At 41.2% G+C, this 25,189-nt stretch overlaps 1 protein-coding gene across 4 annotated transcripts in view; it reads right to left on the bottom strand.

The window, feature by feature from the left end:
- The window catches only part of LOC121436448 (protein FAM193A), a 125,462-nt gene that overhangs the window by 70,354 nt on the left and 29,919 nt on the right, over window positions 1-25,189 (bottom strand). For 2 of the 4 annotated variants that reach the window (XM_041636367.1, XM_041636369.1), the window contains exons 1-3: window positions 16,022-16,267; window positions 1,065-1,222; window positions 236-403 (exon numbers count right to left, since the gene is read on the bottom strand). In XM_041636367.1, the coding sequence (XP_041492301.1) occupies window positions 236-403; window positions 1,065-1,222; window positions 16,022-16,246 (551 nt within the window). In that variant the 5' untranslated portion in view covers window positions 16,247-16,267. Of the gene's footprint in view, window positions 1-235; window positions 404-1,064; window positions 1,223-16,021; window positions 16,268-25,189 lie in introns of those variants that run through there. The other 2 variants (XM_041636368.1, XM_041636370.1) reach the window with 2 other exon arrangements.

Below are 25,189 nucleotides of genomic sequence, written 5' to 3'. Positions count from 1 at the left end.
GTCTATGCTACTGTCAGTCTTAATACATAACAGAAATATCTCAACTTAGAAACAGAAGAACCTGCAACAATTTACCCAGAAGGCTCATGCTGGTCAGTTGTCTGCTGAAGACCTGAGCTGTACCAAGAGCTCAAAAAGTTTAACTGAGCTTTACTCAGGACAAGCACTGAGGCTCCATGGGCAGATGGGAGGGCAGGGATGGGATGGGGCTGTAACATGAAGGGGCAACCTGTACCTATCCACAAGCTCCTTCACTCCTTCTTTGTCGGGAACCAGAGACTGGTCCTGGTCTTCTGCCAGTGGGGTACCCGCCTGGCGGTATATGCATCGGACCATGTAGCGTACTTCTGACCAATAGTTTTGAAGCTGCTGCGGTTCCCGGTCTGTCTCTGCTGAGATGTCTCTGTGATAACATAGAAACCAGTAGAGTTAAGAGAGGCAGTCTACCTACTTGCCACAAGGTATACCCCATTTCCATACTTTGACTCCAGATGGCACACAGAGCCCTTGCTTTCCACTATTTGGTGCTCACTTGATTCTATCAGTCAGGCTGTCCCAGACCAGCAGTACAGCTTTTTTTTATCAGGTCCTGGCCTCTTCTTCCTTCAACCCCTAGCAGCTTCCATCATGAGTTTCACCACCTCCATACCCATTTATTTATTCTCACCTTAGACTCATTTTCCTTTTTTAATTAATATTCTTTATCTTGAGATAAAAATCTTGCTATGTAGCCCTGTCTGCACTGCACTGGAACACAGATTCCCCTCGCCTCTCAAGTGCTGGGATTTTGGCATGAAATAAGAGTTAATTTTTCTTTAAATTCTAAGAGTTCTCCCACTTTCCTCTTTCTGAGGCCCAACTTCCTTCTGTTTAGTCCCGCAAGGCAGGGATTTTTGTATTTCTGTATATCTTTCCTCATAATAGCAAGACCATGTCCTACTTTCAGGGGTATGCCAAAAAGGTACTGTTATTTGTTAAAAGAACCCCATGTCTAAGGCGCTTTCCTCTATTTCCTAGATACCCCGTCACACCAGTATAAGCAGCACAACCAATTCAATACATACCTGCGCTCACTGCAGGCTTCACATGAGCAGGCATCTGAGGGTGTGGTGCCTAGCCCTGAAGAGGTCATTGTCTGTGTGCCTAGGGCCAGCCTCCCAGCACCACTGGCTTCAGGCTGGGAGCTCCCAAGTGATGAGTGAAGAAGAAAATCTTGACTCTGCTTTAAAAATAAAATACAACAGACCAGTTATGTTTATGATATCAGACGTCTATTGACTTTTTAAAAAATCCCTTATAGAACTAGGTATAATGACCTTTATCCCAGTACTCAGGAGGTTAGAGGCAGTTGGATCTGCTAGTTTGAGGCCAGTCTGGTCTTCTTGAACAGTCAAAACTACATACAGAGATGCTGTCTCCAAAACAAAATGCCTACTAAAAAAATGTTACAACAGACACTGAAATCTATAGCAAACTTTTTTGGGGAGTCAAAGGGAACTAACAAGTGACAAAGTCTACTACACAGCAGCACAGGCTGGCCTTGAGCTCGTTATACAGCCCAGATTTTCTTGCCTCAGTGTGCCGCACACTCGATAGGCAATAAACTCCAGGTTCTGTCTGGATCAATGTTTTTCTTACTTCCAATGGTTTTTACTATTACATAAAAACATCCAATAGATTTTATTTTTTTAAATTAATTTTTTTTAATAATCAGTTCTTTTTTTTAATTGAGAAAAGGAAAAAAAACAAGTTTCTGCCTCCTCCCAGCCTCCCATTTCCCTCCCCCTCCTCCCACTCTTCTCCCCCTCCCCCTCCTCCTCTCCCCCTCCCTCTCCAGTCCAAAGAGCAGTCAGGGTTCCCTGTCCTGTGGAAAGTCCAAGGTCCTCCCCTTCGTCCATATCTAGGAAGGTGAACATCCAGACTGGCTAGGCTCCCACAAAGCCAGAACATTAAGTAGGATCAAAACCCCATGCCATTGTCCCTGGCTTCTCATCAGCCCTCATTGTTCGCCATGTTCAGAGAGTCCGGTTTTATCCCATGCTTTTTCAGTCACAGTCCAGCTGGCCTTGGTGCGCTCCCAATAGATCAGCCCCACTGTCTCAGTGGGTGGGTGCACCTCTCGTGGTCCCGACTTCCTTGCTCATGTTCTCCCTCCTTCTGCTCCTCATTGGGACCTTGGGAGCTCAGTCCAGTGCTCCAGTGTGGGTCTCTGTCTCTATCTCCATCCATCACCAGATGAAGGTTCTATAAATTAATTTTATTTATTTGCTTATTTATTTATGGTTTTTTGAGAAAGAGTTTCTCTGTGTAGACCTGGTTGTCCTGAAACTCACTTTGTAGACCAGGCTAGCCTCAAATTCACAGAGATCTGCCTGCCTCCCAAGAGTTGGGATTAAAGGTATGTGCCACCACTGCTCAGCCAGATTTTATTAGAGAGAAAGAGAGAGAGATGACAAATAAATAATCTTGACTTCCAGTGCCCTAATCAGCATATGATGATCCCAACAGGCACCTCTAAGGTGTGATATGCCCACAACAGCCTGACAAACAGTGGCAGTGGTCCCAGAACCTATGCTGTCTGCTCTGACCACCAACAAGGAGGCCTAAGAACACTCTAGAACAAAGTAGGTTAGAGCACTGGAATAGACTCCTCAGAGTCCAGAGCAGAAGGCAGCCTGCTGTGACAACATTCTAACATCGAGAAAGAAAAGAACTGAGGCACGGCATAAGTTCTTGAAGGGAGAGGGCCAGATATAAGAAATGTACCTCCTATACACTAAGGTGCTCCTCAACCTGATCAGGTGCAAAGTACTGAGAAAGCCTAAAGGGGTTGAGTGTGCACACACACATACACATACAACTTTATACCATCTTAGGATACTGCTGAACAAGGAGCAGACACCTCAAGGCTAAAGAGCTCCAAAGTCGGGCACATATCAGACTCTGAAGTGGAAAAGCACAAGAGCTTTCTGTCTAGCAGATAGAACAGGGAATTGCACTGTCACTACCATAAGAGGAGGAGCATTCATCCGCAAAGAACCCACACAAAGAGGTGCTGCACAATGAGAAGGCACAGTTAAGCATCCTTCAGTCTAGCCTCCAGACCAGGGGAAAATACCTGGCATAGGTCAGACATCAAGTGTATATTATTCCTGCTATTGCAGTCCAGCCATACATAACCTAGAGCAAGAAACTTGTAGCCAAAAAGCCATAGATAGTCTGACAAGAACCAAGACCTTGTATGTATCTTCCCCAGGCCCCCTTCTCCACCCTGGTAGAATAGAGAAGGGTATGGACATAGCCTCTATCACAGTGATCCCTACCATGTCCACAAAAGCTGTAGGAGAAACTTTGAATTAGGTGAAACAGTCAGGTTTTTATGTACACTAGATTTGAAACCTGAAAATGAGATGATTCCAACAAAGTATAAAGTATGATTGCCATCATGGAAGTGTATAGAGATAAGTGGGCAGCACAGCTTGACACTGGTGATGAATCACATGGCTGTTCCTAAACAGTAGGACAGCCACTTAGTGTACAAGGCTGACTATCCTCTCCTAGCTTATGCTCACTTCCACCCTCACCTCAAACTAGCACATTCACACCCCGACACTCAGTAGAAGCCTCTGTCATCTCTCACCTGGTGACTGCCAGGCTCTCTACTAGTCTCCACTTGCCTTTATCCACTCTCAAACAGCAGCAGAGAGTGTCCATGGAGCTCCCCTGCATAAAACCTTCTGTTCACTTCTGAATTACTTGGGAATGCATGGAAGGCTACCAAAGCCTTCCATGTTATCTGGGACAAAGTTCTGCTTCTGTGTCACTACTGTACCTGTTCCTGTCTATAGTGTTCATCAACTAATTTTGGTATGCCTTCTGATGGTCTGATAGAGTTCTATAACTCAGGGCTCAAACAAAGAGATGCCCTACCCACAGAAGACAATCAAGTCAGCAAGTCATTTTTGGTATTTCTGTTTGTTAACTTAAATATTTTTGGCCACTAAATTCAACATCCAACTCTGCCATACTCTATGATGAATAGACACACGTCACCTGTGTAAGTAACAGATACAATGTTCAAGAATGGGCAGAGGATGGTAAGACAGTGAAAGGACTCCCAGGCTTCTTGTGTATTTCCTCCCCTGTTCATATAACTAGACAGTTTTGTCCTTAAAGAGACAGAGACTGAACAACATGCTCTCTCCAGTGAGAGGAGTTTTAATAGCACCCAACTGGGCCTATAGCACCCTGAGGCGCCTCTGTTCTCTAGCAGGGAATAATCAAATCCTCTAAGTTGGTTTCTTCTGGAGTCTGTTCCTTCAGCTGCAAAGACTTGGCTGCTTTTGAGAATTACCATGACGGGTCTTCAGGGCTCACTTCACAGATCTGAGTATGTGATGATCTCCCACCATTGGGTAGTTTCTTGTGTTAAGATGTACATTAAGATGTATTTACTGACTGCTGGTAAAGTTCTGCTTGGCACACCAACCTAACCACCATGGTTAATCTCTTCTCTCACAAACTGCTATATGAAATCTTGACTTTTCTTACTTTCTCATGTTTTTGTCTTCAACACTGCAACAGAAGGGGTGTGTGTGTGTGTGTGTGTGTGTGTGTGTGTACCTGCTCACACTGTGCATGAACACTTACTTGTCCACAAACTAAAGTGACTTTTCTTAGTGAGAAGGGATAAGGCTAAGAGTAACTATATATTAAATCCTGAATATAGCACCTTACAGTACTTATTTAGGCTGAATCTCAGGTTCTGTCCAAACTGAACACTATTTTAAAAAATGAGACAAAATCCAATGGACAATGTGCAATTTGCAATATCCATCTTCCTGCTTCTACAAAGCTGTGAACAAGATGCATGGTAAGCTCCCACCAACATAGACTACTGCTTCTGTCACTGTATTTTCCCTACAATCATAGATTGCATCTTCAAGCTGTGGGTTCAAATAAGCCCCTACATCAAGCTGCTTCTGTTAGGTATTTTATTAGAGTGATTAACAAGAAAAGCAAGGGTCACTGCTATGATAAACCTGACTCTGTGATTCAAAGGCCTTCGACGTGCCTTTGTGTGAGGAATGTAGGCGTTTTGAGCTTTTGGGCTAGATAAGCCTTGGGATGTATTTTGATGAGAGTTTAGACAATCAAAATGGGAAATTAATGAGGACAGTAGAGACCAAGAGAAACAAATGAGGAAGATAACCAGGACCTACCTCTGTGGGAAGATGGCAGGTGTTAAGCACTGCTTAAAAAACAAACAAAGAAAAAACTAAGGTGAGCCTCTCTGACTCATCTTAAAGAAAAGAATGTAATTCTCCGTTACTGTTCCAGCACCATGCCTGCCTGCCTGCCTGCCTGCCTGCCTGCCACCATGCTGATCAAAGACTAAAATGTCAAGAACAAAACATGAATTCAACAAAGCAAATTCTGAGACAGCAAAACTATTACCTTGGCAAAAAGAGACCAAAATCAAGACTGCAGTTGGTTTGAAGCAGGAGTGAAGGTCAAGACTTCCATTCTCTCCATGTTGAGAAAGTTATTTCCTTTTCAAAATCAGGTAACTTCCCCAAGTAATTTAGGGTGAATTTAAACATTTACTTTACACAATAACTGAAACAACAAGAGGGATTTATGCATCCTCCTCCACTTTAACAATATGTAGTATCCTTGAGGTGAATGGGTACATAGAAAACAGACAGACATATATATACATACATACACACACATACATACATACATATATTCATACAAACATAGAATTTTAGTGATCACTTTAAAGATTATTAAGTGCTAACATTAATGATTATGAATTCTGACAAAAGGAAAAATGGCTCAGTCAGTAAAGTGATCACTATGTAAGCATGAGATCCTGAGTTCTACCCTGTGCCCAAAGCCCCAAAGCCCCAAAGTAAGAAGCTAAGACCAGTGGCACATGCCTTAATCCTACCACTGGAGAGTTAGAGTCAGGAAGACCCTGAAGTACATTCACTAACCAAATGAGTGAGCTTCAGCTTCAGTGAGAGACCCTTAAGTTTTGAGTAAATTGGAGAAGACACACAATGTCAACCTGTAGCCTGTGAATGCACGTAAGCATGCACACAGGAACATGTATGTGCATATACATAAAAAGAGTGAGATAAAAATTCTCATATTAATCATAATCCTCATTTGTGCTTACCTCTTTTGTCTCTGCAACTTTAAAAAATATATATAGTGTACACACATATATGGTATATATACACACAAACATATATATGTGTGTATCCATCTATCCCCCAATTTTTTGGTTTTGTTTTTCTTTTTTTTTTTTTTTTGAGACAATTTACTCAGGAGATCTTGTCTTTTTCTACTTCCCATGTAGATTAGGTCTACGTAAGTCTCTCCTAGTGTCCTCACTGTTGTCTAAGTTCTCTGGGATTGTGGTTTGTAAGCTGGTTTTCTTTGCTTTATGTTTAAAAACCACCTATGAGTGAGTACATATGATAACTGTCTTTCTGTGTCTGGATTACCTCACTCAAAATAATGTTTTATAGCTCTATCCATTTTCCTGCAAAATTCAAGATGTCATTTTTTTTTCTGCTGTGTAGTACTCCATTGTGTAAATGTACCACATTTTCCTTATCCATTCTTTGGTCAAGGGGCATTTAGGTTGTTTCCAGGTTCTGGCTATGACAAAGCTGCTATGAACATAGCTGAGCACATGTCCTTGTGGCACGATTGAGCATCCTTTGGATATATACCCAAAAGTGGTATTACTGGGTCTTGAGGAAGGTTGTTTCCTAATTTTCTGAGAAATTGTCACACTGACATCCAAAGGGGTTACATTCCCACCAACAATGCAGAAGTGCTCCCTTTTCCCCCGCAATCTCTCCAGCATAAACTGTCATCAGTGTTTTTGATTTTGGCCATTCTAACAGGTGAAAGATGGAATCTCAGAGTTGTTTTGATTTGCATTTCTCTGATGACTAAGGATGTTGAACATTTCAAGTGTCTTTCAGCCATTTTAGATTCCTCTGTTGAGAGTTCTCTGTTTAGGTCTGTACTCCATTTTTTTATTGGATTATGTGTTCTTTCGGTGACCAATACTTGAGTTCTTTGTATATGTTGGAGATCAGACCTCTGTCTGACGTGGGGTTAGTGAAGATCTTTTCCCATTCCGTAGGCTGTCGTTTTGTCTTGTTGACCGTGCATGTCCTTTGCTTTACAGTAGCTTTTCAGTTTCAGGAGGTTCCATTTATTGTTTCTCTCAGTGTCTGTGCTGCTGGGGTTATATTTAGGAAGTGGTTCCCTGCGCCAATGCGTTCAAGAGTACTTCCCACTTTTTCTTCTATAAAACTTTATGTTGAGGTCTTTGATCCATTTGGACTTGAGTTTTGTGCATGGTGATAGATATGGGTCTATTTTCATTCTTTTACATGTTGATAACCAGTTATGCTAGCACCACTTGTTAAATATGCTTTCTTTTGTCCATTTGATATTTTTTGCTTCTTTATGAAAAATCAGGTGTTCAAAGATGTGTGGATTAATATCTAGGTCTTCTATTCGGTTCCATGGGTCCTCCTGTCTGTTCTTATGCCAATACCAGGCTGTTTTCAGTACTGTAGCTCTGTAGTAGAGTTTGAAGTCAGGGATTGTGATGCCTCCAGAAGTTCTTTTATTTGCTTCATTTTCCAGATGAAGTTGAGTACCGTTCTTTCGAGGTCTTTGAAGAATTTTGCTGGGATTTTGATGGACATTGCGTTGAATAAAAATATTTTTTTAAAATCACTTAGTGCTAATGATAAATTCTTTAAAACTGTATTTGTGGCTGGGTATGATGGCACATTCCTTTAATCCCAGAAGCAGGCAGTTCTCTGAGTTTAAGGCCATCCTCATCTACACAGTAAGTTCCAGACCAATCAGAGCTATAAAGTAAGATCATGTCTCAAAATAATAATCTAAATATATAAATAATATAATGAAATTGCATTTGTAAGCAATCTTTGTGTGTATGTCTGTGTATGTTTGAGACAGGGTCTCACTATATAGCTGTGGCTGTCCTGGAATTCACTATGTAGAAAGGCTGGCCTCAAACAGAGATTTACCTGTTTCTGTCTCCTGAGTGCTAGAATTAGAGGGGTGTGCATTCATCCCTGGATTGTAAACAATCCTGACGCATGTTTTCCCATAAATGAAAAGAGATGCTAGGGAATGTAACAATTTGACTTCCTAAATTCATAGCTGTTGGGCTCTCCCATGTTGCCCAGGCTACCTTGAGCAAAAAGACTGTCAGTCAGCCAGCTAGACTAACTTTACACTAGCTGTTCTGAACACTCCAAAGAGGTCTTCAGACAACTAAACGGACTGCAGCTGACTGCCTGTCTGTGCAGTCTGAAGACACAGTCTTAGCCAGCGCTGTTTGAAATAGGCTGCATGAGACTATTTGCTCTCACGAATCTCTATGAACTCTAGATTATTCCTTCCACCACTTCCCCTGGTGGACTTCAGAGGAACTGCTGTGATGGGGCTATGAGACAATAGTGTGACTGGTCCAAATACCCCTTCCTGGGCTATATTATATATATATATATTTTATACTCAGACATAAGTATAACAATGGTGGTAGAATAATGGGTAAGTTGTGGAAGAGGTCAGACAGACACCTGCCTGAAAGGTGAAGAGGTAGCTAGCTGGTGTGGAACCATGGTCTGTACTCTGTCAATTATATTTTAAACGCTGGCAGGAAGTATAGGCGGGACAACCAGACAGGAAGTAGAGGTGGGTCAATAAGAACAGGAGAATTCTGGGAAGAAGGAAGCCCATTCCTCTGCAGTCCTTGCCCAGCCACAGAAGCAGCAAGATGTGACTGCCTCGCTGTAAAAGATACTGAGCCATGTAGCTAACACAGATAAGAACAATGGGCTAGCCGGGCGGTGGTGGCGCACGCCTTTAATCCCAGCACTCGGGAGGCAGAGGCAGGCGGATCTCTGTGAGTTCGAGGCCAGCCTGGTCTACAAGAGCTAGTTCCAGGACAGGAACCAAAAGCTACGGAGAAACCCTGTCTCGAAAAAAAAAAAAAAAGAACAATGGGCTATATAAGTTATAAGAGTTAATAAGAAGCCTGAGCTAATGGGCCAATCAGTTTATAATTAATGGAGACTTGTGTGTGATTTCTTTGGACTTAACAATTGCGGGAACAGGGCTGGGGAACTGGGCGAGACAGAAAAACTCAGTCAACAGGTAGCAGCTAAACAGTTCAAGAGCCAGGACAAGAAGAGCAACAGAGACAGGGAAACAGAAAAAGAATGAGTGAAAAGCTTGAGATGTAAAGTTTTTTGAGACCACAGGTAGTAACAATGGTAGCTAACAAGGGCTGAGAAATACCAATATGTCAGGCCTGAACAAATACTGTTAACACTAGAGGGAAAAGTTTTGTTGCAGCTTCCACTTGCTTACTGCTAACCTTTGCTGATGCCAAGCACCAAAAAAAAAAAAAAGAAAGAAAAAGAAAAAGAAAAAAGACAGGCAGAGGCAAACACATTTACCCACTGAATTATCTCCTCCACTCCTCAAAATGTATGTGTGCAATTTTATGTGTATGAGTGTTTTGTCTGCATGTATTTCTGCACATCACATATGTGCCTGATAGTCACTGGAGCTCAGCAGAGGGTATAGGATCCCCTCGAACTGGAGTTAGAGATGTTTATTAGGAACTGGACCTGGGTACTCTGGAAAAGTAGCTAGTACTCTTAACTCTCGAGCCATTTCTCTAGTCCCAGACCTGAAAATGTTTTAGAAGTAGCCTTATTGTGACTCATGGATCATTCAGAAGTGTGTTTAATTTGTTTGCCTAAAGATAGGATCCCAGCACTGACATCAGTCAACTTACAACCACTCTAGGGAATTTGATGCCTCCAGCCTCTACAGGTATGTACATGTATGTGTACACACACACACACACACCAACACAGACATGTAATTTAAAAAATAAATATAATCTAAGAAAGGGAGCAAAGACGGGAGGGAGGGAGGGAGGGAGGGAGGGAGGGAGGGAGGGAGGGAGGGAAGGGGAGGAGAAGGGGAGGAGAACTGATGGTTAATCTCAACTGTCACTTTTATAAGATTTAGAATCACCTGGGAGGTAGTTCTGGGCAAGACTGTGCAGGAATATTGATTTTAAAAACTGAGGTGGGAAGACCTGACCACAGTGGATGGCACTACTACTTAAATGTGCTTCTTAACTATATAAAACAGACAAAGTAAGCTAAACACTAGGATGCATATATCCCTCTGTTTCTTCTTTCTTTAAATGTAATTTAATTTAATGAGCACTGGTGTTTTGCCTGCGTTCATGTCTGAGGGTGTCAGATACCCTAGAACTGGTATTACAGACAGCTGTGAGCTATCATGCCGAGTGCTAAGAATTGAGTCCTCTGGAAGAGCAGCCAGTACCCTTAACCACTGAGCCATCTCTCCAACTCCCTTCCCCCCATGTCTCTTTATTGTGGGTGTCATGTGACCAGCTGCTTCAAACTCCTGATGCCTTGACTTCCCCATGATGGACTGTGCCTTGAATTGTGAGCTAAAATAAATTCTTTCTCCCTTAAGTTGCGTTTGTCAGAATATTTAATTATAGCAACAGAAAAAGAAACTGAGACAAAACATACAAGAGATCTTACAAAATAAAAATAAAAGGATAGTCTGGGTAACTAATGTCAATACGCTTAACAAAATATAGGCAAATTTTGTTATAGACAGAAGCTAGCATCTCTAGCAAAAGAATAAATAACATCTAACAAATAAATTAACTGTTACAAACCAGTCCCAAAAAGGCAACTTCACATGAACACAGCTTCACAACAGAATTCTAACAACTACTTATAGAAAAAATAATACAAATTCTACCCGAACTTCCTGAAAATTAACAAGAAACATTTCCTTGTTTATTCTCTCTCCGCCCCACGCCCCTCCACCCCCGTGTCTCTCTCTGTTTTATTTTTCGAGACAGGGTTTTTCTGTAGCTTTTGAGCCTGTCCTGAAACTGGCTCTGTAGACCAGGCTGGCCTTGAACTCACAGAGAATCGCCTGCCTTTGCCTCCTGAGGGCTGGGATTAAAGGCATGTGCTACCACCACACAGCTCCAAGTTTATTCTTTTTTTTAAAAGCATTTAAAATTTCCTAACTTATTCTAAGACACCAAAACAATACAAAGCAAATTTACAGACTAATAATATTTTTCACAAACACAGACATAATAATTCTTAACAAAACATTAGCACACTGGAGCCAAAGCAGCAAGAGCATTTACTCACATCTAGATGGTGGCCTACAATTGTCTTTCTGGCCTCAGCTGACACCAGGGAGGAAAGTGGTATATCGATATACATGTGTAGGCAAAACACACATACATATAAAAATAAAAATAAATAAATTTAAAGAAAAAAGTTCAAAGAATCATATTAACACTTGTGGACTAGAGAACACAGTAACTTTTAAGATTCTCAAGCTGAGTATGGTGGCATATGCCTTTAATCCTAACACTGAGAGACACATCTCTGTAGGTTCGAGATCAGCCTGGTCTACAGAACAAGTTCCACGACAACTAGGGCCACACAGAGAAATCCTGTATCAAAAAGCAATAAACAAAATAACAACAAAAGAAAATATGATACTTGACTTTAGAGACAAACTATTTTTCTAAATATACTTCAGGAACTCCTTCCATCTATCTACAGAAAGAAGTTTGTTACTGTGTGCTCCAAGAGAATAATCTTTAACAGCAAAATATGGAAGCTAAAATCTATTATATATATATATATAATGTATTATGAAGATGACTAGTACACAGCAACAAATCTCAATTACAATGAATGAATACTATACGATTATGACTATAAAATTCAAAACATTTGGAAAAATCAAACTAGATTTAGATGCTCAAGTGCTATCACTAACAAGTGATAGCGGAAGACTAGAAGGTGATCAACAGTTCAGCAGGAAGGCAAACCTAAGATCAAAGTAACAGAAGAACCTGAGCTGAGGACTATCACTTGACTTCTCAACCTCTGTGGAACAGTCAACACCAAATACATCTACAACCACGGGAAGCAACCAGAGCTAACTCACCAATGAGAACAAACTCAGGGAAAAAAACCAAACAAACAAATAAATTTTCCATCCAGAATTAGAACCAATTTCTTCAGGATTCCGGCACTAACTGAATATCAGCAGCTCTTCAGCAATCCTTTAGTACCAAATTGAGACTGCCAAGACATCTATCCAGTCTTGTGGATAGACCAACTATTGGATTTCTCAGCCTCTCCAGTCTGAGACAAGGTACTATTTGACTACCCAAAATAAGAGAATATATGTAGTCAACTTGCCAAAGTCACTAACAGGTAATAGAGTAAGACCAGTGTTCTCTATTCACTGCCTGGCATTTAACCAAACAGAACAGAAGAAGCAAAAGCAAGAACAATGCTTAAGAAAGAAACGGATATATTAGTTTGATGTGGGATTCCCCTCTGTATGCTGTGAATACCATTGGTTAATAAAGAAACTGGCTTGGCATGATAGGGTAGAGTAGAGCTAGGCAGAGAAAACTAAAGTGAATGCTGGGAGAAAGAAGGGCGGAGTTGAGAGAAGCCATGGAGCTGTCACCAGAGACAAACATGATCAAACCTTGTCAGTAGGCCACGAGCCTCATGGTAAAATATAAAATAATGGAGATGGGTTAATTCTAGATGTAAGAGAAAGCTAGCCATATGTTTAAGTAATTGGCCAAGCAGTGATTTAATTAATACAGTTTCTGTGTGATTATTTAGGGGCTGAGAAGTCAGGAACAAACAAGCAGCTCTCCTTACAACACTACTTCTACACAAATCCCCCCACCCCAATAAACAGAGACACAACTCATTTTATGAGGTCTAAAGAACAAGCCAAAAAGGCTCCAAGAAGACATTCTTCCTGATCACAGATGTCAAACTAGTGCAGCAAAGTAGAGAAAGGATATCCAAGCAGATCTGAAAAAAAAAACCCATGGCTTTTCCAAAACAATCCAAATCTGAAAACAACCCAAAAGCCTATAAACACACACACATGCAGCACTAACACATACATACAAGTACTGTCTTGTGCAGTTTCTCAATAACAGGAAGAAATGACTAATCCTACAGCAACAAGGATGCTCTCAAAAGCACTGTGCTAAATGGCACAAGTTTATGGGCGCTATGGAAAATGGAGAACTGTAGGGATAATACTTAGGTCCAAAATATACTAAAGCCTGATTAACCTGAGTTGAATTCCTGGGACCTATATGGTGGAAAATAACCAACTTTGACGCTATCTTCTGACCTCCATACAACATTCTGTGGCTCCCCTATACATGCATACACATGCACACAATTTTTTTTTAAGATTTATTTATTTATTTATTATGTATACAACATTCTGCCTCCGTGTATGCCCACACGCCGGAAGAGGGCGCCAGATCTCATTACAGATGGTTGTGAGCCACCATATGGTTGCTGGGAATTGAACTCAGGACCTCTGGAAGAGCAGCCGGTGCTCTTAACCACTGAGCCATCTCTCCAGCCCACATGCACACAATTTTAAATGAAGAAATATAGATATAATGGGGAGAAGACTATGAAAAGAGGTACCTACATGGATGAATAATGCTTCTCCTAGAAGTCAGGGGTTATTAAATAAAAATGTCAGTAGTAGTTGTGGGATATGACCCCCAAAGTCTCCCCAAACTGTACAGACTATTGTCACTTCTTTTGATCATCCACCAAGCTAGATGTAAGACCCTATTGTTGAAGGTATTATGTATCTTGATTGTAGGACATAGAGAAATCAAGCCAGAACTAAGCTTCCAGCTTCCTTCCTGCTAGCTAGCTTTCATAATGACGGAAGGTCCTGTACTCTGTAAACCACTGAAGCAGAAATGTCATCAGTACCAGATATAAACCCTATGAGTTATAATTAATTACTGCCAGACAAGATATATCCACTGTAACCATAATGGCATTGATATTTTGTGAGTAATCAACTGCCTCCTGATTGGGTATAAGGCCTACTCCATAGGAGGGAATCCATGTCTGGTCTCTAAACCTAGCCTATGACTGGTGAAGTCATGTGCCCTGGTGGGGAACCTATTACTGTTTTGTTAAATGGACACATTATCAAACTACTTTCTAAATACCTACATGCACATCCACATAGCAATGCTGCTCCTAGCTTTGGTAAGAGAAGCTTCTTTTGCAGTGGGCAGCAGTCAATGAATACACTCACACTAATCAAAATGCTAAGAATAAGTGACAGTTGAAAGTTGAACACTAAAAATGACATCTGTATCACCTCCTTCAAGACTCAGCAAACATCACAGAAGAGAGAATAGAAAGAATGTTAAGAGCCACAGGATGGGGAGAAGTGCTATGAAACATTGTCTTCTGGACATGACACGATTGTTATACTTAAGTGGTCACAGCATCTGTGCTTACCTGAGCAATATGGGCCCCATCAACATTCCATCATAGATTGATTGGGAAGTTGTTCATAAGGCTTCCATCTGTCCCCAAAGAGCTAATAGTAGTTAGCTAATGGTTGCTGGGGAGAATTGTCATTTTCTTCACTGGCATAGCCACTGTTAAGTTGTCCATACTATAGTAAATAAGCCTCACTTCCAATATTCATATAAATAACCCTAATCAAACTCCCTGGGTCATAAAACAAACAAACAAACATGAAAGTCGGAAAGCACTTGTGAAGGTTTTAGGAGGGAGAGGGAAAAGGATAAGGAAAGGTACTGGAAGAAGGGGAAATAGTCAAAATTTAATATAAACTTGTATGAAACTGGAAAAAAATCTGAGATGAAAATTTCAGACTGATTATGTTCTGAATCTCTGGTGAAGAGATTGCAGAGGATTTCAGAGGTCCTGACAGTTCAATTCTGAGAAACTACATGGTGGCTCACAACCATCTATAATGAGATCTGATGCCCTCTTCTGACAGACAGACAAATATGCAGGCAGAACTGTATGCATAATAAATAAACAAACAAACAAATAAATAAATCAGGGAGGGAGGGAGGGATCGAGGAAGGAAGGGAGCGAGTGAGCAAGCGAGCTAAGGGAGAAAGACAAAGCAGGAAACTTTCCAAAGCAGGGCCGAGAGGAACACTAACTTCTAGTTTGATCAGCACTGATTCCAGGATTAGTTACTAACACTCTGCCACCAAAACTGGCATTGAAACTGAGGGTGAGGTGTCTTCAAGGAGCCCCTGGCTGGGCAGTCAGATGAATAGTCAATGAGGAAGAGGAGTAGACCTAGGAGGTGGAGAGCCTGGTCCACAAATGCTTCTCAAACTGCCACTGGGACTAACCTGAAAACAAAAGGCAGGAACTGCTGCTTGTTGCTCACCACAAGAAGCAAGGGATCAGAAGAAAAATCACTCAGAAGAGGGCTTCTTACATTCAGTAACCAAAAGGAAAGAAGAAAAATAAAATAATAAAAGGGAAGAAGAGTCTTGAATATGGGAATGGTTGAAAAAGTCATCGCCTAGAACACAAAGAGATATCAAAGCCTAATGGGAAAAGCAGCCACTAAGCCTTAACCTATATCAGAGATTAGATCAAGCCTAATGGACTCAAAGACTCTAGTGAGATAAGCATGAAATCGAGGAAGGAGGAAGGCCAGGATTCAGAAGGGCAGGAAAAAACTTTTCAGTCATTTACCAGTACATGGAACTGTCTAGAACTCAACAAATGAAAATTCTTCTAGCTTTTCAGGGAACTTTATTGTCAAAAAACCCCTAAGGCCAGATGCAAAAGTCAAAAGCACCAAATAGCTTGCTGACTGCAGATAAGGAAGCAGATGCTCTTCAGACACAATCCAGAGAGTGAGCAGAGGCCAAAAGATAGTGTAGGAGGAAGCATTCCAATGACAGGCGGAAATCCTTTCCTTTCATTGCCAGTTAGCCCACCACCCACAAGAGAAGAGCAGGAAGCCCGTTGAAGCTGCAGCCACTCACCGGCTGGTCAAGACCGCTGTGCCTCTCCTCCTTCTCCACAGTCCTCCGGCAGTCTGGGCATACCCACAGCGGCAGGTGCAGCACGCTGTTGCCCTTGGGAGCCATGGAAAGGGCAAATTTGCTCGCAGTCTTAACTCCACTCTCTAAGAATGAAGAGTCTTTCCGTTCACTTCTGCATAGAAGACAATAATCCCCAGCGGGGTAGGGTGGTGTCCTATGATTCATGCCAAAACTAAAAGGAGTCTGGAATAGAAAAAAAATTCTATGTTCAAAACCTGAACCAGGAAGCCAAGATTGTTGTTTGTTTGTATGTACGTATGCATACATGTATATGCATATATATATGTATGTATATAAACATATGTATATTTATATCGAAAAACAAAATAGGAGACGTATTCTAGAAACTGGTGACATTTCAAATAAAATAGGAACACCATAAAGAAGCACTTCACCCTCCACTTAGACTCAGTCTGCATTAATTCTACCAGGAAAACCATCAGCACAGATCTTCAGACCTCAACCAGGCATGAAATCACTACAAGAAGTATTTGCACACAAAGGCTTGCACCAAGGCAGTTTGGCTTGAGAGCATCTCTGAAGAAAGTCATCCCTGGTCTAGACTCCAGAGAACAGAGAATCTCAAGGCAGCTGTATCCCCAAGATCCAAACTTTCAAGCTATGTGATCATGATGCTGAATTTATAGCTTAATTCCAAGACTATGGGGTAAATGTAGGAGAAGGGACCTGAAGCAAAGGATCCTCTGCCCTTGGAATACACAAAGAAGTTAAGTCTCATAGGTTTGGAAATAGAAAGTGCCAAGGCCACCAAACAGGGAGCAAGATTTTAAATCAAAGCAGAAAACTGAGATGGATCCTCCTCCTATATTATATAGCATTACTGTCTAACAGCTGAGGGACACCTGCAGGCATAGGGCAGCCCCAGAAGGCAGAAAGCGCCTTGCACATTGCAATGGCATACAGCAGATCTCTCTTAAGCCTCTCTTGTCATTGGCATCAAATAGGAAGGAAGAAAATCTCATTCTTCTCTAGTGCTCAGCTGGCCTTGCCAAGCCAGCTCCTCAGATCGTCCCTTAATCCCATGGCTCTCCCTGCACTATCATCAATATTCAACCTGACTATGAGTGTGCATTAACAGCACAACTAACCCATGAGAACCCAGAGTTCCCAAGTGGACGTTAGGCTACATAGAGGCATTGGAGCTGAGTAAATGAATTCTTGACTGAAGGAAAGTCTTTCAATTTTACATGCTCTGATAAATCAGTGGTTGAAACAATATGTATCCATTGTACCCACTAGCCTGAATTTAGCAGTTATTTCAGTGGGTGACAGGGTGAGGCAATTCTCCAGTTAGGGCCTGTAAACCACCCAAAAAAAACAGTACAAGAATAACATATTTTTCCTATACCAAAAGACCTGGTATGTCTACATTATGAGAATTTCAAAACTCACCTCACTTAAACCTGTCTGTTTCCTGTCACAGAGTAACCACAACCACCAGAGATCACAGGCTGTCCATGTACATGCTAGGTTCAAGTGTACCACAGACCAGGCCAGAAATGCAATGTGACAGCCAGAAGTGACAGAAGACACCAACTTATTCATCACCAATGCAAGGATCCAAAAGTGTTTTAAGATTTCAGCTTTAGGGCTGGAGAAATGGCTCAGAGGTTAAGAGCACTGGCTGCTCTTCCAGAGGTCCTGAGTTCAATTCCCAGCAACGACATGGTGGCTCACAACCATCTATAATGATATCTGGTGCCCTATTATGGCGTGCAGGCATACACACAGGCAGAACACTGTGTGAGTGTATATATATATAGACAAATAAATCTTTTTAAAAAAGATTTCAGCTTTATTCAGACTCTAGGATATTTGCATATATGTTAAAATATATCTGGGGGTAGGCCCAAAATTTATGACTATGAAGATTTTGATTCAGATATACCTTACAAAGACAGAAGCCAGTGTCATTCCATTCATATTTTTAAGTGCATCTACATTGTGACTGCAACCATTAGGTGAGGTCAGGTAAGGGAAATTTATCAGTGACATACTGATACTTAAAAAAGTTTGGACATGGCAGTACTTCAGATATCAGGGATGCTCAACTAGTACTCACCAGAAGTCCACCATGTACCTGGGCACCAAGGTACTGTACTGAGTAAGCAGAGATCTCTGTCTAGTGGAGCTAATGTCCTCACCAAAGCAAAACCAAAGATCAGGGATTGAAATGCTAGCTACAATTCTAACACTCTAAGGCTAAAGCAGAAGTGTTTTAGGCCAGTCTAGTGTAGAACCTTTCTTAAAAACAAACAAGCAAGTAAAAAAGATATAAGTAAAAATGTATTTTAGGAGCAACTCAGAATGCCAGTGTTGGGAAGAGGGCTCTTTCATTTAGGTTGCAATGAAGGCCTCCATCAGGAAATACCTACAGAGATGTCACCTGCACTTAAATGTAGAAGAAGCACAAAGATAGCAGGGAATGAAGAGAGAAGAGTCGGAGAGAACACCAGCCCCAGGACGCAGAAAAGAAAGCTTACAGGACTAGTACTGAGCCGAAGAGAGACCTGAGACAAGATGGGTCAGGAACAGTTCTGAAAAAGACACATCTATACATATCTGAAATCTCTACTCTGGACCATCTTTTAGGAGAGACAAGAATGAAATGCAGAGAGCAGAGGCACTGTTCTTCTAAAGGACATTGAACAAGCAAACTCAGAGCTACGCGGGTGGTGGTTTCTTAGTCTTTGTTTTGTTTTTGGGATGGTATCTTTCTGTATTACTCAAACTGGCTGCAAAATCCTGGGCTCTGACAATCCTCCAACCTCAGTATCACAAGCAGATTAAGAACAGGTTTGAACTATCGAGAGTGATGGGGGGGGGGAGCAAACCAGAAACCCAAAGGAAATTACTTACAGACCCAAGAAAGGGGCAAAGCAGTATACACATCTGAATATGCTCTGGCTACCATAAACACAGCCAAGGAGCTAAAGCTTCTGCAGCAAGTGGGCGCTGTCAGAAAGGATATGCCAGCCAAGCTTCTGGTTCTCACACAAGAGAAGACATGACCAATTATCCATCTTAAAAAGAAATTTTACTGTATGAAAAATGAACTCTATAGGACAGTGACATAAGCAATGCTGCTACCGGCAGTTCTAAGAGAAAAGGTAGCTTATACTTATGAGAATACAGACTATATATACAATACAGAAGAGCAAGGTAAGACCCACAGGTGCCTAACAGGTCAATGACTAAAAACCACAGGGAAATCCTAAAGGATAGTTCAGGCTAGACCAATGGCAAGAACCAAAGGTCAGCTTAGATGCTGCTCTCATAAGCTGCAACATACAATGTAGAGTTTGTATTTGGTGTTCATGAATAAGATACTAAGGAAGATGGGGTGCAGTTGCATATATAACTAGGTATCATAAGTACAAATTATTTGAAAGTTACAGAACTAGGGGCTAAAGTATTTAAGCACTTGCTGTGCAAGCATAGAGCCAGTTTGGATCCCAGAAACCCATGTAAATGTTGGTTGGGTGTGGTGGCCCACCTGTAATTCTAGCATGGGAAGGAAAAAATGGGGGATCTGTGTTTGACTGTATCAAATAAGGTAGAATACTTATTGAGAATGATTCCTAACATCAACTATGTCTTCCACCTGCCCGTGCACATAAGTACCCACATACAAGGGTCCACAAACATGTAATTGCACATATGTCTCATTGTGCTTGTGTATGTTCTTGCATTGTCTATGGTCCAGTATCTATTCAAATCTTTTTTTTTTTTTTTAAATATTTATTTATTATGTATACAATATTCTGTCTGTGTGTATGCTTGTAGGCCAGAAGAAGGCACCAGATCTCATTACAGATGGTTGTGAGCCACCATGTGGTTACTGGGAATTGAACTCAGGACCTTTGGAAGAGCAGGCAATGCTCTTAACCACTGAGCCATCTCTCCAGCCCTCTATTCAAATCTTTGACCTGGATTAAGTTTATCAGTCTGATTATTCCAAAAAGAATTAACTTTGATTCAATGAGTTTCTGTAGGGTGCTTCCATTTTTATTATGGTGGTTACTTCTGTGTTATTTTCACTTTCTGGTAACTTCCGACATTAATGACTATAAGCATTTTCTACTTTGTTAAGGTGGAAAATTAGGTCATTAAGCCCTTCCTCTTGTATAACCCAGGTTATTAGTCATATATCTATTTCCATCTGTGCTCTACTTTAGTTATATCTATTTTTGATGTGTTTTTAATTCTCCTTTAGTAAAAAATAATTTTAAATTTCATCTTTTTTGTTTGTTTGTTTGTTTTTAAGACTGGGCTGGGGGCTGGAGAGATGGCTCAGCGGTTAAGAGCATTGCCTGCTCTTCCAAAGGTCCTGAGTTCAATTCCCAGCAACCACATGGTGGCTCACAACCATCTGTAATGGAGTCTGGTGCCCTCTTCTGGCCTGCAGGCGTACACACAGACAGAATATTGTATACATAATAAATAAATATTAAAAAAAAAAGAGTTGGCCTTTCTATGTTAGACCAAGTTGGCCTCAAAACTACAGAGATCCATCCACTTACCTATGCCTCCTGAGGGCTGGGGAAAAGGCATGTACCACAACACCTGGCCAAATTTCACTTTTGGTTTCTTCTTTGACAAATACTTAAGTATGGCTAATTTGTCAGTATTTGGGGGTTTCTATATATCTGATACTGAGTCAAAATATAATTCTGCTATCATCAGAAAAGACCCTTAGTGTAAATTAAAATCTTCAACACTTGACTACTGAGACTTTTTTAGTGATACAAAACATGATCCAGATTGGTGGATGTTCACTGTAAAAGTCAGCATCTTCCTAGATGAAAGTGGCCAACTATGAGGCCTTGGAAAGGTCTAGATCAAAATACATAACCCTGGGTTAGAATAGCTACTCCATACAACCATCCACACTAATCCTCAGATCTCTTCTTCTACTTCACCTCCAACTGTACAGGAATGGCTCACAATGAATGTAACCATAACAGCTGCTACTTCAAATCCCTTCTGTGACTCCATTTTCGAAAATAAATGAGTCCTCAGCGAGGCATCATGCAAGACTTAATAAGGCTCTCAGACAGTTGGGAGTTCCCTTTATAAACACAGTTAGTTATCTAGTTGAAATGGACAGTTCCACATTTCTATTCCATTCAGGACTGTGGTTTTCTCTCTTTGCTTAAAGAAAATTTTAACATTTATTTGTTGTGTTTGGGAGGGAGGTGCACCACATGTATGTCATAGCATGTGTTGAGGCCAGAGGACACCCTGTCATCTAAGTCAGCCCCTTTACTGGCTGAGTCCTTTCGTTGGTCCTTGTCTTGCTTTAAGTATTGCCAGTCTCCCCTTCTTTATCAGACACAATGGGCAATCCTCTTCATCCCACTGTGGTTTCCTTTCTCCTCTAAGTTTTTTGCTTCTCATTCCTAATACATGTTTCCCTTGGCTAATGTATCATCATACAAAGTATCCTTTGCCCATCTATCTTCTCACTGGACGTTCAATGTTTTTAGAATCACAATGAACCCAATATTCGCTGAAGGGACTAAAATGTGGAGTAGTATCAGAATGAGTAGTCTTGTCTTCCAGCTTGTCCCACCTTCTGCACCATCTCACACCCACAACACCTGCCTATACCTTCCTCACTTCTTTCCCACAATTCAAGCACAAGTAATTTCTGCAAACAAGAAGCACTGCTTGGGAAATAATTACTTAAAAAAAAAAAAAACTGAACCATCCCATACTCACTTTAAAAAAAAACTGGTAATAGAATCAAGAATTTATCTACAAAATTAGCTTAAAATTGTAAAGTTTTGTAACAGTAATTCCTACAATATTACAGAATATACCACAATTTATAGATTTCAAGGTTGTTCTCTTGAAACACAATAAAAGTTACTGATTCCAAAATGTATTATTTTAGTACCTCTTTTTCTTTCTCTATGTTGTTTTGTTTTACTTTTGAAACAGTGTCTCACAGAGCCAAGGCTGTCTTCCTAAATACCTGGTCCCTCTGTCACTACCTCCCAAATACTGGAATAATAAGCATATGATAATAGGCATAGGCCACCATCCGGGGTTTCCCTCTCTCCCTCTCTTTTGAGGTACTAGCAATCAAACTCAGATTTGACATGTTAGCTGGGCAAATGTATACCATATTTCTTTCTTTTCCTTTCTTCCTTCTTACCTCCCTCCCTCCTCTCTTCCCCATCTCCTTTCTTTGAGACAGGGATTCTCTATGTATCCCATAGAACTGCCCTGGAACTAGCTGTGTAGATCAGGCTGGTCTTAAATTCACCTCCCCAAAGCTGGGATTAAACGCATCACACCCATCCCTTTTCCTTTTTAATAAGGTCTCACTAAATTGGCTCAAACTTGTGATCCTCCAGATCTCACCTTTCCAAATAGCTAGGATACAGGCTCTGTTACTACTTCTGACTTTCAGCTTTATGGGGGGGAGGAGGGAATAATATGAGCCAGAACAAGTAGTTTAAAAAGTTTCTATGTGCCGGGTGGTGGTGGCGCATACCTTTAATCCCAGCACTCGGGAGGCAGAAGCAGGCAGATCTCTGTGAGTTCGAGACCAGCCTGGTCTATAAGAGCTAGTTCCAGGACAGGCTCCAAACCAAAGAGAAACCCTGTCTCGGGGGAAAAAAAAGTTTCTATGTATATAATTATTACTAACATGGTTTCCTCTATAAACGCACTGCTTCATTTGAATTCATTACTGTTTGACCTGATGGAACTTATCCAGAAGAAAATCATCTCAGTAGCCTTGGGAATGGTCCAGTATCTCTACTATCATCTGATAGCACAGCAAACATCTGAAAATACTTAAGGTCTCTGCTGCCTGGAAACCTACAAGTCGTCCCAAGTCACTCATGGGCACTATTTCCACCACCATCCTGGTCAAAGGGCAGCATTTGGTCCAAGAACAGCCACACCAGAGGCTTGCCCAAGCCTTCCAAAAATGGTGACCACAGGATAGCACTTGGTTGTTGGAAAGCATTATGGTCCATAAATTAAAAATGCAAGACGATCCAGGAACCTTCATAGCAGGGCACAGGTAAGGGCCAAGGCTCTAAGTGCATAAAGAAAACCAAGGAAGGAAGGCAGTGAAGTAAGTAGCCTGAGAGTTCACACAGCACAGACACTTAGAGGAGAATAGATGTATGAGTGCACTGTAGACTGCTGACGAGTACATAAAAGGCTAACATTCTGTTTGGGAAACTATTTGGCACTGTTTTTTGTTTGTTTGTTTGTTTGTTTTTAAACCAGGATCCCAGTCCACTCTTTTATCTGCTCTCTGGCTACTACCAATCAAACTACTTCCTCACTCACCAGGGTATGTGTCAGAGACATCCCCATTATCACCCAAGGACTCTTTTTTTTTTTTCAAAGATTTATTTATTTATTATGTATACAACATTCTGCCTTGATGTATGCCCACGCGCCAGAGGAGGGCGCCAGATCTCAGTACAGATGGTTGTGAGCCACCATGTGGTTGCTGGGAACTGAATTCGGGACCTCTGGAAGAGCAGCCAATGCTCTTAACCTCTGAGCCATCTCTCCAGCCCCCACCCAAGGACTCTTAATTCTACCCTTCTACCACTTTTTTGTTGTTGTTGTTACCTTTTTGAGACAAGGTTTCTCTGTGTCATTCTGGCTGTCCTGGAACTCACTTTGTAGACCAGGCTGGCCTCAAACTCACAGAGATCCGTTTGACTCTGACTCCACAATGCTGGGATTAAAGGCATGCGCCACCACTACCCGACTCTCTTTTCTCTTTTAAGGATTTATTTATATTATTTAAATGTGTCTTGTGTTTGTGTGGAGGTTATGTGCATGTAACTGCAGAAGCCCAAAGAGGTCAGAGGCATCCTATAGCCTTGGAGCTGATTACAGGTCAGTTGTGAACAGTCTGATGTGATTGCTGAGTTGGGTCCTCTGCAAGGTCCTCTTAACTGCTGAGTCATCTCTTCAGGTCTTTCATCCTCATCGAGACTGCATTTTCACCCACCTCTTACTACCTGTCTTATTCCTCTTCAACAGTTTTCCAGAGATGTTTACCCCACCTCCACACAAACCACAAACATGAAGCCACTTAATCTCTTCTACAAACACACACACATACAAACCTTCTATAATGAAGAAAATCCTGAATACCACCAAATGCTAGTAAGCATGCAGAGTGGCACAACCATTTAGGAAGACAGTTTTGAAATTTCTTACAAAATAAACCAAACCCTAACTAACCATTAGATCCAACAAATATGCTCTTTAGTATTTATCAAATAAACTGAAAGTTTACATGTTCATAAAACCTATTCATAAATTTATTTATTTCTCTTTATGTGTTGGGGTACTTTGCCTGCATGTATATTTATGTACTATGTATATTCCTAGTGTCCAAGAAAGCCAAAAGAAGGCATCAGATCAGATCATTTGGAATTAGATTTGCAGGTGGTTGTGATCTGCCATTCATGTCATCTTCAAAAGCAGCCAGGGCTTTTTTTATTTTATTTTATTTTTTGCGAGGGGGGGGGCGTTCATGACAGTGTTTCTCTATAGCTTTGGAGCCTGCCCTAGAACTCGCTCTGTAGAACAGGCTGGCCTCCAACTCACAAAGATCCACCTGTTTCTGCCTCCTGAGTGCTGGGATTAAAGGCGTGCGCCACTACCCAGCAGCAGCCAGTGCTCTTAACCACTGAGACATTTTCTTTGTCCCCATTCACATACATTTATAACAGTTTTGATAATGCTAAAACCTGAAGCAATCAAGATGTACTTCAGCAGGTAAATGGATACAAAGACTGGTACACAGAAGAAACATTAAATGATAAGAAATGAGCTATCAAGCCATGAAAAGGACAGGCAGAATTGTAAATATGTATTACTAAACTAAAGAAACAAATCCAAAGAGGCTCCACACTGGATAATTCCAACTATGGGGCAGGTGAGTGGATGCCAGGAGTTGTGGAGAGGGACTGTTTTCCTACTTTTTTGTTTACTTTTGCAAAAACCTAAAAATAAAGTCTATTAAAATAATGTTTCTCTCCTCTGGTTTCCCTGGGCATCTGCACTCATGTGCACATATATACAGACACATAA

Source organism: Microtus oregoni, unplaced genomic scaffold (genome assembly GCF_018167655.1).
Source record: "Microtus oregoni isolate MIOR12 unplaced genomic scaffold, Mior012 000049F_ref0000343, whole genome shotgun sequence".
NCBI classification, from domain to species: Eukaryota; Metazoa; Chordata; class Mammalia; order Rodentia; family Cricetidae; genus Microtus; species Microtus oregoni.
The sequence above is the reverse complement of the archived record's forward strand: the minus strand, read 5'-3'. Positions and strand labels throughout refer to the sequence as shown.